Source organism: Acipenser ruthenus, chromosome 49 (genome assembly GCF_902713425.1).
Source record: "Acipenser ruthenus chromosome 49, fAciRut3.2 maternal haplotype, whole genome shotgun sequence".
NCBI classification, from domain to species: Eukaryota; Metazoa; Chordata; class Actinopteri; order Acipenseriformes; family Acipenseridae; genus Acipenser; species Acipenser ruthenus.
The window spans coordinates 4536711-4548563 of record NC_081237.1 but is presented as its reverse complement, the minus strand read 5'-3'; the positions used below and the strand labels follow the sequence as shown (position 1 = coordinate 4548563).

Genomic DNA, 11853 nt, shown 5'->3' with positions numbered 1-11853 from the left:
ATTCATCAGTACAACAACGAGGCAGGCAGCAGCCTCAACAAACAAGCAGAACTAAAAACACCTTGATCCTCGATGTTTAAAAACACAGGGGTCGGAAGGGGGAAGGGGGGGTGGGGTTCAGTTGTTTGGAGGAGGGGGTGGCATGCCCCCCGGGCCTTCGCTTGGCAGCGGCGGCCTCATGAGGGGGGGCAGGGGGGCTGGAGGGGGCACTCCAGGGCCAGGGGGCATCTGCGGGGGCATCTGTGGAGGCATCTGCGGGGGCATCTGCGGGGGCATCTGCGGAGGCATCTGCGGGGGCATCTGTGGAGGCATCTGCGGGGGCATCTGTGGAGGCATCTGCGGGGGTGCTGGGATTCCAGGGGGCAGGGGGGGCAAGGGCATTCCCCCAGGGGGAGGGGGCGGCATGGAGTCGATCGGAGGGGGCCGGGGGGTTAGGCTCCCCATTAGGGGAGGGGGTCTCTTCATTCCCATGGGGGGCATGGGGCCACTGGGGGGCTGCATGGCTTTCTCCATCTTGAAGTGGAACTGCAGGAAAAACTGGGGAGAGGTAAAGAGGAGACAGAGAGAGAGAGTGTGTGTGTTACTACCATGAGAGCTTCATGAATCACAAGTTCAGGGAACTGCTTATTAAACAGCAAGAAATTGTTATAATGAAATCAGCACTTGTTTTTGGCGAATGCCTTGTTAGCAGGAATCAGTGTTTATTTGTATTTTCTTTTTATATCACATGCAATAGAGGGTCAACATTAGAACACCAAAGCACTGCAAATGCACCCCGGAGACTGCAAGTCACTGCCAATGGGGAAAAAAAAGTACCTGTTTGGTCTCTCTGTTCCAGTGGGTCCAGAACCTGCTCTCTCCTTTGTCTATCTCTCTGCTGGGTACCTGAAAGTCAAATCCCAAGTTGGCACAAGTTCAGAACGGCACAAGTTCAGAATGTCACCCACTTCACTACCTCCAGTCGCCGGAACACCTAAGTTTTCCTCTGCCTGTCCTGCAGACTATAATTTGAGTGCTAACAATTCATTGTGCTTGAGTACTCCAATACGCTTCACAGCCTCAGTAGTTAAGGTAGTAGCAGAGCTAAAGCAACAGTATTAAGAGTCCTAAAGTAGAAGGGTGTTCCAACCCTGTTCTTAATTGAACCGATAAACCCTTCATCCAGACCATGCAGCAGGTAATCCTCTCATTTTATCTGTTAAACCTGGAATGGAATGGCCCTCCAGGACTGTGATTGGACCCCCCTGGGTTAAAGCAGTCACAGTAGCCATGCTACAATAGTAGCAATCGTCTTAATGGTAGTTGAAAGTCCATCGTTATTTCATGATTCCATAATTCACAAATTTGGTTAATTCATGGCAAGGTTGACAGTAAATTGTTATGTACTATACTTAAAATGTACAAGTGCCCTTCACCACTTCACGGTTTCAGGGATGGAAATAAGACTCCTACTGCATAGCAGTTTCACCCCTTCCAGGTTTTACTACAGGCCTGATTAACCATGGTGTATAGGTAACAAGCTCAGGTGTGTCTTATTAAACTTATAGTAAAACCATGAATGGATCAAACTGCTATGCAATGGGAGTCTTATTTCCATCCCTGGTTTGAAATCTGTCACTATTTTTTTGATGTGCAAGACAGAGCGTGAGATACAGAAGGGTCGCTGTAGTATCAGTATGAATAGTCCTAGTTCTACAGAAGTGTGAAGGTACCTTGAACGCGATGGTCTCATAGGGCTCCGCGGCGAGCAGCAGGTACTGCCAGCGCCGGTCCGGGGGCTCAATGCGCTGCTCGTAAGCCGACATGAATCGGTGCCGAGGGGCAATGCTCTCTGAGATCTCCGGGTAGTCAATCTGTACAGAGAGGGGGAGACAGGGAGACACGCGTTAGGAAGGAGGCACACTCCAGCGCCCAGTGTATCCACACAAGCCCAGCCACAAGGGATGCAAAGAAGACTCCTACTGCAGTTTGACCCATGCCAGGTTTTGCTATGATCAGCCACAGTGTGCAGGTCACAAGCGCAGGTGACAAACTCAGTGAAACCAGGAATGGATCAAACTGCTATGCAATGGGAGTCTCTTTTCACAACCCTGAATTGCCTTGCTTACCTGGAAAAGCAGACTCTGCTGTCCTGTTTCTGGGTCCCTCTGTTTTGTTACTGTGAAGAAAAATATAAAACAAAATCTAAATAAAATAGAATGACTAGAGTCGCACTGATGAAAAAAAACCCACCGTCAAGACTGTGGATTATTATTTCAATTGATTATTCTTCCGAAATCACTTCTTACTGAACCTCATTAAAAGGGATTGCTGATCCATTTAAAAGAAAAGCACCAGACCTTTGAAATTGATTTTTAAACATCCTAATAATTGGGGTTGTCTACGGTGTGTTTATGGGCAGTGGCTTTTTGGAGTAACCCACAGTTTTCACTCGAATCTTGCAATTGCTCCCGTGTTAATTCACAGATGCCGAGCGCAAACTGTACAACACACGAATGATCCCTTTTCAACGTTTCACTATTTGAATGCATTTTTGAAGTGCAGGTATGGAGGAAGCACTGTATGAAAAGGGACAGTCCCAGAAGCGTCTCAGTCCAGAGGAGTCTCTGCTGCTCTGGCTCCCAGCAGCCCCCCCCCTCCTTGCCTTTGTATCCAGGGCGGCCGATCTTCACAAACTTCTTCACTTCCACCTTCACCTTCTCCGGCGCAGGCTGCTGAGGGGCTTCCTTGGCTTCTTTAGCTGCTCTCCGCGCTCTGCAGGACAGGGAACAGAGACAAGGGGCTGCTTCAGATGCTGTGCCTCAGATAGCTTTCTAATGATCTGGACACACAGTAGCAATATTATTATTAAAACATTTAGAGAACTAGAATCATTAACGTTGAAGAAAATATATATATATATATATATATATATATATAGTAGGTTCTACTTACAGATTTGTCTGATGTTTCTTTCCTTGTGTGTGAGCTAAATAGCTTCCCTAAAAAAAAAAAAACAACACACATGAAGATTACAAACCTATATCCTGCCTCAGTCTTTGCACACAGCATACAACACATAAGTTTGCAAATTAATCAGGATTTTGTTTCCCATAGACAGGTACGGGATGGACTCCCATTGCACAGCAGTTTGAGCCAATCCAGGTTTTACTGTGAGCTTCGCAAGCCAAACCTGAGGGTCGGTTAGTAACACCACCCTAAGATCTCTATACAAGAACCCATCACGACACCCCACGCATTACAATACATGCGATGGTCTTGATGCTACCTTGCATGATGAATGGATACACAATGAAACATCACCCCCCTTCCTGAGCTTGTTACTCCACGCTTGACAGTTACAGTAGTAAAACCTGCAGTGGCTCAAGCGAGTGCTCTGCAGTACCTCGTTGTTGTGCAGGGTCAGGCAGAGCTTGCACTCGTAGGAGCCCAGGTGGTTCTTCATGAAGTAGGGGTCCTTGTTGATGTCGATGGTCTCGAGGGCGAGCTGCCGCAGACGCTCTCGCCGGTCGCGGTTACTCTCCGAGGAGGAGGCCACGCCTCCGCTGCCCGTCTTCCCTCCCGGTCTGTGCTGGAAATCCATCCTCGCAGGCTGCACTCACACTGCAGGAGGGGACGCAGGGTCAGCAACACTACGGAGGCCTCCACCTTTCTGCTCCCTCCTACCTCCATCCTACACCCCCCCCTCCATCCTACACCCCCCCCCCCCCCCCCCCCTCGCCGCTTCCAGAGCCCGCTCCTTCTCCACCCTTGACCTACCCAAACATATCAGGACTGCTCAGTCCCTGACCACCTTCCGGGGCCTCCTCAAGACACACCTGTTCAGACAGCATCTGTAAACCTCACAACTCTCCACTATACTGGACTACATGGCACCCACTTGTATCATCTTGTACTTGCACTGAGCTGCTCCACACTTTGCTGTATGCTACTACTGCTCTCAATTAGAACTATTTTTTTTCTGTATCCTGTACTTGATTTTACTCTTAATGGTAATAGTATTCACGTTTTATGCAATTGCTCTTATTTGAAATCGTTCTCATCCATTTACCGTACTTAATCTTAATGAAATGTACTCTTAGAAGCAAATATCTGTACTATAAGTTTAACTGCTTAGTCGAAATCGCTCTCAAACGTAATTATTTACTTTTTAGTCTCTTACTTGAATGTGCTCGCTCTATTGTATTTTATAACTGCTCTTATCTGTAATGCGATACTCTGCAATGTGATATTTTGTAAGTCGCCCTGGATAAGCGTCTGTTAAGAAATAAATAACACCACTAGAATGACCCTCCACGGCTGTGACTGGCCTCCCTGTGTTAAAACGTTAAGGAGTCTCCATTAGTTTTAGGAGTAGACCCATGGGGACAAACACATACGAGTTCTTGAAGCTGAATTCGCATACGACGCCACACACCCCGTGAATATGTTAAAGCTATTTATTTATTTATTTATTCATTTTAAACAAGAATACACACTTGAGTCTTACCTTCACGTTTGCAACACGCACAACTCCCACCGGCTGCGCTTGCGCAGTGATTTAATAAAATACTTTATTAACAACCACTTCCTGACACAAGGTGTCAACAAACTTTATTGGCACATTTAATTGTGCAATACATTTTGACCGTTATGTTTTAAAACAAAAAACAGAAATGTAGGGGGGAAACTATTCATAGGACTAATACACGGCTAAATATAAACAGTATAATATCGGGAGCAAACTGTACACCGTTACCTCGACGATAATACATGCAAGTAAACGGGCTTTCAATAAAATGTACGCGCCATAAAATGACCGTTCAGAGTGTGGTGAACTACATCTCCCAGAGCGCATTGCGGAAACAACCGCCCAGAACAAGCTTGAGCATGCTGGGATTTGTAGTTTTCTGAAAGACAAGCCAATATATCGCATATCACAAACTACGTCATCTGTATATCTAAAGCTCGTTTTTAGAAAGACATGCTTAATGCGAACGCGTACATCGAGGTAAAGATTCATATCGCGATGTGACAATTACAAAAAAAACAAAACAATGTTTACCCAACAAAGTCCGAATTAAAACATTTCCGGGTTTGAATAACAACTTTATTGTCCTGCTGTGGTCGGGGGCAAGCAGGGCAGTCACTTAAACAAGGAAGAGTCTCCCTTGCGAAAGTAATTCGTTATCTTTAGTGGTTCGTGGAGATGGGATCCTTTACACGGGGCTCGGCTCGCTGATCCTGACTGTATTCGTACCCTGCCTGCCCGTATCTCCCGCTGGCGTCTCCTGAGACTGCGGCGGATCTGACCAAGAATTTAAAAAAGGGATGTGAAAACGCACTCGGGGATTGATATCGGCGCCGCGATGAGGTTCAACGAGAAAGAGCTGCTTTGTATCTCGAAACAGCCGTCGGAAAAGGCGGCCGAGCTGGGAATGAGGGGGCCGAAGAAGGGAGACGGTGAGCAATGCGTCTCTATTATTAAATATTGCGAGTCCTCTGTAATAAAACCACGCACCATTTGAGCCGTCTGCAGAGCCTCTAATCTATTGGCTTCCTCTGGTTCTAAAGTGTGAAGTCATTATTTCTAGACAGCATGGTTGGATTAGATTTGCTTAAATACAGTATAGTGTTTACATATGATCATTTTCTCCGTATATTTCCTGGTTTCTAACATTGTCCCTAAATAGAAATGAAAGCATATTAACTAGAAGCAGAAGAAAACAGTCTGACAACTGCCTTTCTCCTGAGGTTTCATAAAATTATCGCTAGAAAATCTACAGAAAGCGGACATTGCTAGTTAAATGAACAATGTGTTTTGTGCAGCTACAAACATTATCTGCCTTTGTTTTTTTAGTGCCAGTACACATCGCTCATAAATAAATGAAGTTTTCCGTTTGCCCATCCTCCCTTATCTCACAGGTACACCGTCGTGACGAAATGAAAGCCGCATGATCTTATCTTGTTCTGGGGTGTGTGTTACGCATTATAACGAAGTTAGCTTGTCGTACAGTAAGCAGTAAAGCCGCAAACCCGACGATGCAGACAATGGGGCTTTAGTTTTTATCGCCACGACGTACTGTGTAAATCAATCTCCTTCATTATGCAACACTGAAGAGAGGTGTCTCTGGTTATAAGATCATTAATACCACGACGTTTCGGTTCACAACGCTGTCAGGTGCATTTCTGGTTCCTGGTTAAATGCATTTGAGGATCTGGGACTGAGAGAGGAAACCTACCCGCAGCGTTGTAGTTTTCTCACAGTAGTGCTAGTAGATTTTTTTTTTTACAGCGCCCCAAATCATTATGAGGTGGAACTTTTCATTCGCCAAATGATTTACCTGGTTTTACTATGTAGTGACTCACCTGAGCTTTTTTCCATACACTGTGGCTAATCAAGCTTGTATTAAAACCTGGAATGGGTGAAGCTGCTATGCTGCTGAAACAAGGGGAGCCTCACCTGGTCTTTAATTTTCCTGCCTGTCTTTCTCCCACAGTGGTCAAGAGACGTCTGGTCAAGCTAGTGATCAACTTCCTGTTCTACTTCCGGACAGATGAGGAGGAGGTAGGGTCTAGGAGGCTGTGGCCACAATATTAGGGATCAGGCAGCGAGTGTTCCAAGGCAGTCCCTCTTTTTAAAATGTTTTTTATATTGAGCATGACGATGTCATTTATAAACTACTGCTGGCTGGAGCAAGCTTGTTCCTCAGTGGCAAGCAGGTATGATTTTATTTCCCTTATAATAACCTTTTTGGGGACTAAACAAACTGGACTGTCAGTAAAGACAGCTGGTCTGGTTTCTGGTAATGTCAGGGGCACTTAAGGCTGTCAGAAAAGGACAAGACTTGAAATATTGAACACAATGAATTAGTGGAGCCCTAAGGCAGGACGATATAGAGCTTTTACAATATACTGGCAGCACAGCCTAACCGGGAATGAACCCAAATCCAATAGTGCAGTATTGAGGGAGCGCTGTAGCCTGCATGGTATTCACCCCTACTTTGTGGGGCTGTTGTTTTTGCCGTCCCCTCAGCCGGCTGGGGCCCTGCTGCTGGAGCAGTGCAAGGTGGAGCAGGAGGAACCCATGGCCTTCTCAGTGGGTGAGTGTGAGGGCTGGCTGACTGGGGAGAGAGAGGGGGCTGCAGAGGGAGGGTGTGTTATAAAATAGAAGCCCTTAATTGTCTGCAGAAGGTGTGTGAAACGCCCCCCTTTGTGAAAGTCGGTTCCTAGCTTCTGGTTTGCCTCCCCTCTCCGCACAGCCTTCCTGGACGAGTCGGAGAAGAAGTACCTGTTTGAGTGTGAGAGCAGCGAGCAGTGCCAGGAATGGGTCGAGTCACTCACCAGGGCCAGGTAATCCGTCCGTCTGTCTGTCTGTCTGTCAGTCACCAGAGCCAGGTAACCCGTCTGTCTGTCTGTCTGTCAGTCACCAGAGCCAGGTAACCCGTCTGTCTGTCTGTCTGTCTGTCTGTCACCAGAGCCAGGTAACCCGTCTGTCTGTCTGTCACCAGAGCCAGGTAACCCGTCTGTCTGTCTGTCACCAGAGCCAGGTAATCCGTCTGCCTGTCTGTCACCAGAGCCAGGTAACCCGTCTGTCTGTCTGTCACCAGAGCCAGGTAATCCGTCTGTCTGTCTGTCTGTCTGTCTGTCTGTCTGACTGTCTGTCAGTCACCAGAGCCAGGTAACCCGTCTGTCTGTCTGTCACCAGAGCCAGGTAATCAGTCTGCCTGTCTGTCACCAGAGCCAGGTAACCCGTCTGTCTGTCTGTCACCAGAGCCAGGTAATCTGTCTCTGTCTGTCTGTCTGTCTGTCTGTCTGTCACCAGAGCCAGGTAACCCGTCTGTCTGTCTGAATCACTCACAGCTAATCTCGCTATTATAAAAATAAATAGAAAAATTCCCCGACTTCACAAGGTATAATTATACATGCAGTGACTGAAGGGGCTGTATATATATATATATATATATATATATATATATATATATATATATATATATATATAACATCTTCTTTCTTTCTCTACAGCTACGAGTTCATGAGAAGAAGTCTTATGTTTTATCGCAGTGAGATTCACAAGCTAACGGGAAAGGTGAGTTGTTATTATTATTAGAAGTATTATAATTGACAGGGTTCAGAATGGCATGCCGTACCTTATCACTCTCAAAAATGCAAAGCTTGGCACAGCTAGTGGATGAATTGGTACATTTATTTAAAAATAAATAAATAGATATAATAATAAAGTTTTTATCCTGGCTTTAAAAATGCCGCCTCTCTCCGCACTCCGGATGTCTGCAGGTACTGTGCTGAGCTCCATAGTGGAGGGTCATGGCAACTAAAGACCAGGCACCAGGAGGCTCGGATCGTTATCCTGGGGCTGCCTTCCAGCCAGCCTCGGCCGAACTCAGAGATCAGGGACACAAGGGGGTTGCAGCTGAGTTAGGATGTTAAGATTTACAAGAAAGAAATGTGAAACCAATGTGTTAGTACTACAGGATAGTGCAGAGCAATACAGGAAAGATACACACCAGGGATGGAACAAGGACTCCCATTGCATGGCAGTTTGATCCATTCCTGGTTTGAGTTTAGAATCAGACACACCTGAGCTTGTACCTATAGACTGGGGCTACTCAAGTGTGTGTTAAGACCTGGAGTGGGTGAAAGTGCTGTGCAGTGGGAGTGTTTTTTCCATCCCTGCACCCTGTGCCGGAGACAAAGGGGTTTCTGGTTCAGACCCGGGCGAATGAGATAAGAGACGCAGAGTGAACAGACCGTCTCTCTCTAATCCCGCACAGGACCCCCTGGAGCAGTACGGCATATCGGAGGAGGCACGCTTCCAGGTCAGCTCTCAAAGACCCTGAACCCCAAACCCCTTCACATCGGGGGGGTACAAAGCACTGCAGCAGCACGTCACTGGCAATCTGAACTGATTTTAGTTGTTTTTATAAGTGAGAATTCTGTAGTTTCTGAATGTTCTTTTTAATGCCATTATTGTGACTTTTGTACCAGTTTTATGAGCCAGTTGTTGAATGAGAAAACTGGGATAACGCATGGGATAAAGTAAAAAGAAAGAAGTGGGCTTTGTCCCTCAGTAGTTTAGTTTTCTCTCCCTTGTGTTTTTCCCCACGTCTGCCACCCTTCCACAGATTTGCTAGACCTCTGGCAGCTGTAACCTAAAACACATCAATTAAAACTTCAGCTCCCTAATGAAAGTAGCTGTGTGAATTAAATAGTTTTGTTTTTATGGCTTTTAAAGTGTTTTTTTTTCCGTATGTCTCAAACTTGCTTTAATTCACGCGAGATCATTTTCAGTGCACACAAATATCACAGAATTAAATTTACAGATTTACTCGATCCTCTTTCGCAAGTGATGGGAAACTGCAGAAACAAGAATTCAATCAGTTTCTGCTGTAGCAGACCCTAAAGTAATGTAGCTGGAATTAAGACAATGTGCCGAACCATCCACCGCTGTCCTCCGTTTCAGGCTGTTGTAATTGTTTGATGTGGGACCAGCCAAAGGCGATTGTAAGGCTGGGCAGTGATGTCATAAAGGCCCTACATCAATCTAAAAGGGCCTGTCCACACTATGCCTTTAAACCAGCTCAAAAGTGCTGAATACGGTTAGCGTCCACACTACGCAGTGTCTAATACCGGACTCGAGACCACCTCAGGGAGTTTGAAATTAGATCACATAAGGTACTGTGGTTTGTTACAAGTCCGGACGCTGTAATATCATACTGCGTTTTTTGTGTATCCAGTATCCAAAAACACTTGGGTATGTTTGGTGAAATACCTGAAGGACTTGCTGTCAGTGTACACTCAGCAATGGGTATTTTATGCTTAAGTAAAAAAAGTCTTTCAGGACATCTCTGTTAAAACTAGCGGGGAAAACAGCAAAAGCACAACGTTAAATGAGGCGACTGCAAAAATGAAATGCGAGTTAGAAGAAGGATCGTGATGAACAATTCAAGTCATTCGTCAGCTCTGTTTGAAATAAAATTAAGGGGACCAGAATTAGGCGCAGGCAAGCTACGAAGGTAAAAACAAAGACTGTTTTCTAATTAACAGCTTTTTTTTTCGGAGCTTAAATTATGTAAACAGAATCATCTCAATTTGATTAAAAATAAAACCCGAAAACTTCAAGCCATACTTGTGTGCGTTCGTATTTACTTTTTCCAAAATACTTGTTTTATTTCTTTTTAGCCATATGCACCTCTTTTAATATGAAGCATAACACATTATTTTAAAATAAAATACAATGCATGGTGGGATGCTGTCGTATTCCTTTCCACTGTTCATTGCGCTGCTAGGAACTAACCGAACTAGCGTGTGGACGCATGACATCCGACTAAACGTGAAACGGTACTTCAGCGTGGACGCACTGAGCTGAATTAATTCAAACGGTTTCGAGTACGGTTATGTAGTGTGGACAGGGCCTAAGACTGGCCCTTGACCCCGTGTTGAGAGTTTGACACTTCTGCCCGGACAGGAAGGTAGAAGTGGACGCACAGGTCTGTCCAGTTCAGACAACAAACAAATTCACAGTCGTTGGTTCCGCCTTACAAGTTTACAAAAGGTGCAACAAAAAGAGGATTTTTGTTGCTGTTGTTTTTCCCGTATGAAATGATCCTCTTTTAATAGTCTTGCTGTTGGGGATGACTGGAGGCTATAAGGGATTGTTTGATTGCAGCAGTATTGTAGAGATAATAAGGGAAGAGCCCTTGATGGTACAGGGTAGCGATCACATCCTTATTTCTGTAAATAGGGTGTTTTTTTTTCTATTGAATCCTTTCTTTTAAAGATTACTGTAATTTAGTTTGGCTACTGTAAATGTTTTTTCTTTTGTTATCTGTGCAATGTATATATTTTTTAAAATAAAACTTAAAAAGCAAGCAACTTTACAGTCTCCAATTTTATTGAGTCTTATGGGAATTCTGGATAAACGTGTAGGAGTCAATTTTAGTGATCTAAAATAGCCGCACTCTCTAGCACTCTACAGTATATCTATTATTCTGGTTCAAGGTCAGTCACCTTCTTTTCGATCATTAAACCGCTGGGAGGATCAGCAGTCTGAGTGCTTAGCGGCTTAGAAGAATGCATCACAATTATAAAACAGAGAATGAAGAAAATAAAAAGCCACACAAGGTCTTTAGGAAACACACAACATTTTATTAATAATAATAATAATAATAATAATAATAATAATAAAAGCTGGAAAATTCCAAAGCATTTTTTTGTTGTTGTAAACGCTTGGTCTAGAGAAGAGCACCAATAACAATAAGATCTTCCAGAAAATAGCATCAGAAAACACAAAGTGAACCCTTACACAGTACAAGTGCCCCCCCCCTCCTGTATGGGGGTGGGGGTGCAGCTTTATTATAATAGAAACCCCGAGAAAGACCAGAGTTCACACTCCAGTACCAGGAGAAGGGTGGGAGTGGGGGTTTGTGATAAGACACGTTTCAGCAATGTGTTGGGTTTATTTCTGAGGTTTGTTATGAAGGGAGTTCCCAGCCTTTTATCAAAACCCCCTGGCCCTATTTTGTATTCTGATCGTTTCTCACACTGTTTTCCAATCAGGGAAGCTGCAGTGACATTTGCATGGAAAGCACCTTACAAGCGCGAGAAACTCACGCGCACGGAGCACCTCGGATCAGTCCAGACATGTCTGTCCTGCTGCTCGCAAGAGAGAGCATGTTATTTAAAAATAAATAAAGAATGCTAGTCTTTGAAATGGCTTACAGATTGCTTCCTGAGTAATGCCATACCAGATTCCCCTTGGCTATTTTTCAGGAGTCTGGATTTTTCTTTGCAAATAAATTATGATGATACATCATTGTTGTTTAGAAACGTCACCGTGAGCTTACAGAAGTCGCT

At 44.8% G+C, this 11853-nt stretch overlaps 2 protein-coding genes across 2 annotated transcripts; one reads left to right on the top strand and one right to left on the bottom strand.

Moving 5' to 3' along the window:
• Nucleotides 1–8: 8 nt before the first annotated feature.
• LOC117968431 (splicing factor 3A subunit 2-like) lies at nt 9–4576 on the bottom strand. Its single transcript, XM_034916103.2, has 8 exons — nt 4490–4576; nt 3386–3603; nt 2935–2981; nt 2645–2754; nt 2109–2158; nt 1713–1853; nt 817–885; nt 9–537 (listed from the first exon to the last, which is right to left on the bottom strand). The coding sequence occupies exons 2-8, from the start codon at nt 3581–3583 to the stop codon at nt 118–120; spliced, it is 1035 nt and encodes a 344-aa protein (XP_034771994.1). The 5' UTR covers nt 3584–3603; nt 4490–4576; the 3' UTR covers nt 9–117.
• A 373-nt stretch (nt 4577–4949) lies between these two features.
• LOC117428823 (pleckstrin homology domain-containing family J member 1-like) lies at nt 4950–10872 on the top strand. Its single transcript, XM_059014948.1, has 6 exons — nt 4950–5442; nt 6480–6547; nt 7016–7082; nt 7242–7332; nt 8005–8068; nt 8772–10872. Exons 1-6 carry the CDS (start codon nt 5349–5351, stop codon nt 8835–8837), a joined length of 450 nt encoding a protein of 149 aa, XP_058870931.1. The 5' UTR covers nt 4950–5348; the 3' UTR covers nt 8838–10872.
• Nucleotides 10873–11853: the final 981 nt, after the last annotated feature.

Coding starts and splice junctions, on each gene's coding strand:
- LOC117968431 (XM_034916103.2), bottom strand. CDS start 3,583: ATGGATTTCCAGCACAGACCGGGAGGGAAGACGGGCAGCGGAGGCGTG. Junction 2,755..2,934: donor AAGAAACATCAGACAAATCT/GTAAGTAGAACC, acceptor CCTGTCCTGCAG/AGCGCGGAGAGCAGCTAAAG. Junction 538..816: donor GGAACAGAGAGACCAAACAG/GTACTTTTTTTT, acceptor ACCTCTCCCCAG/TTTTTCCTGCAGTTCCACTT.
- LOC117428823 (XM_059014948.1), top strand. CDS start 5,349: ATGAGGTTCAACGAGAAAGAGCTGCTTTGTATCTCGAAACAGCCGTCG. Junction 7,083..7,241: donor ACCCATGGCCTTCTCAGTGG/GTGAGTGTGAGG, acceptor CTCTCCGCACAG/CCTTCCTGGACGAGTCGGAG. Junction 7,333..8,004: donor GAGTCACTCACCAGGGCCAG/GTAATCCGTCCG, acceptor CTTTCTCTACAG/CTACGAGTTCATGAGAAGAA.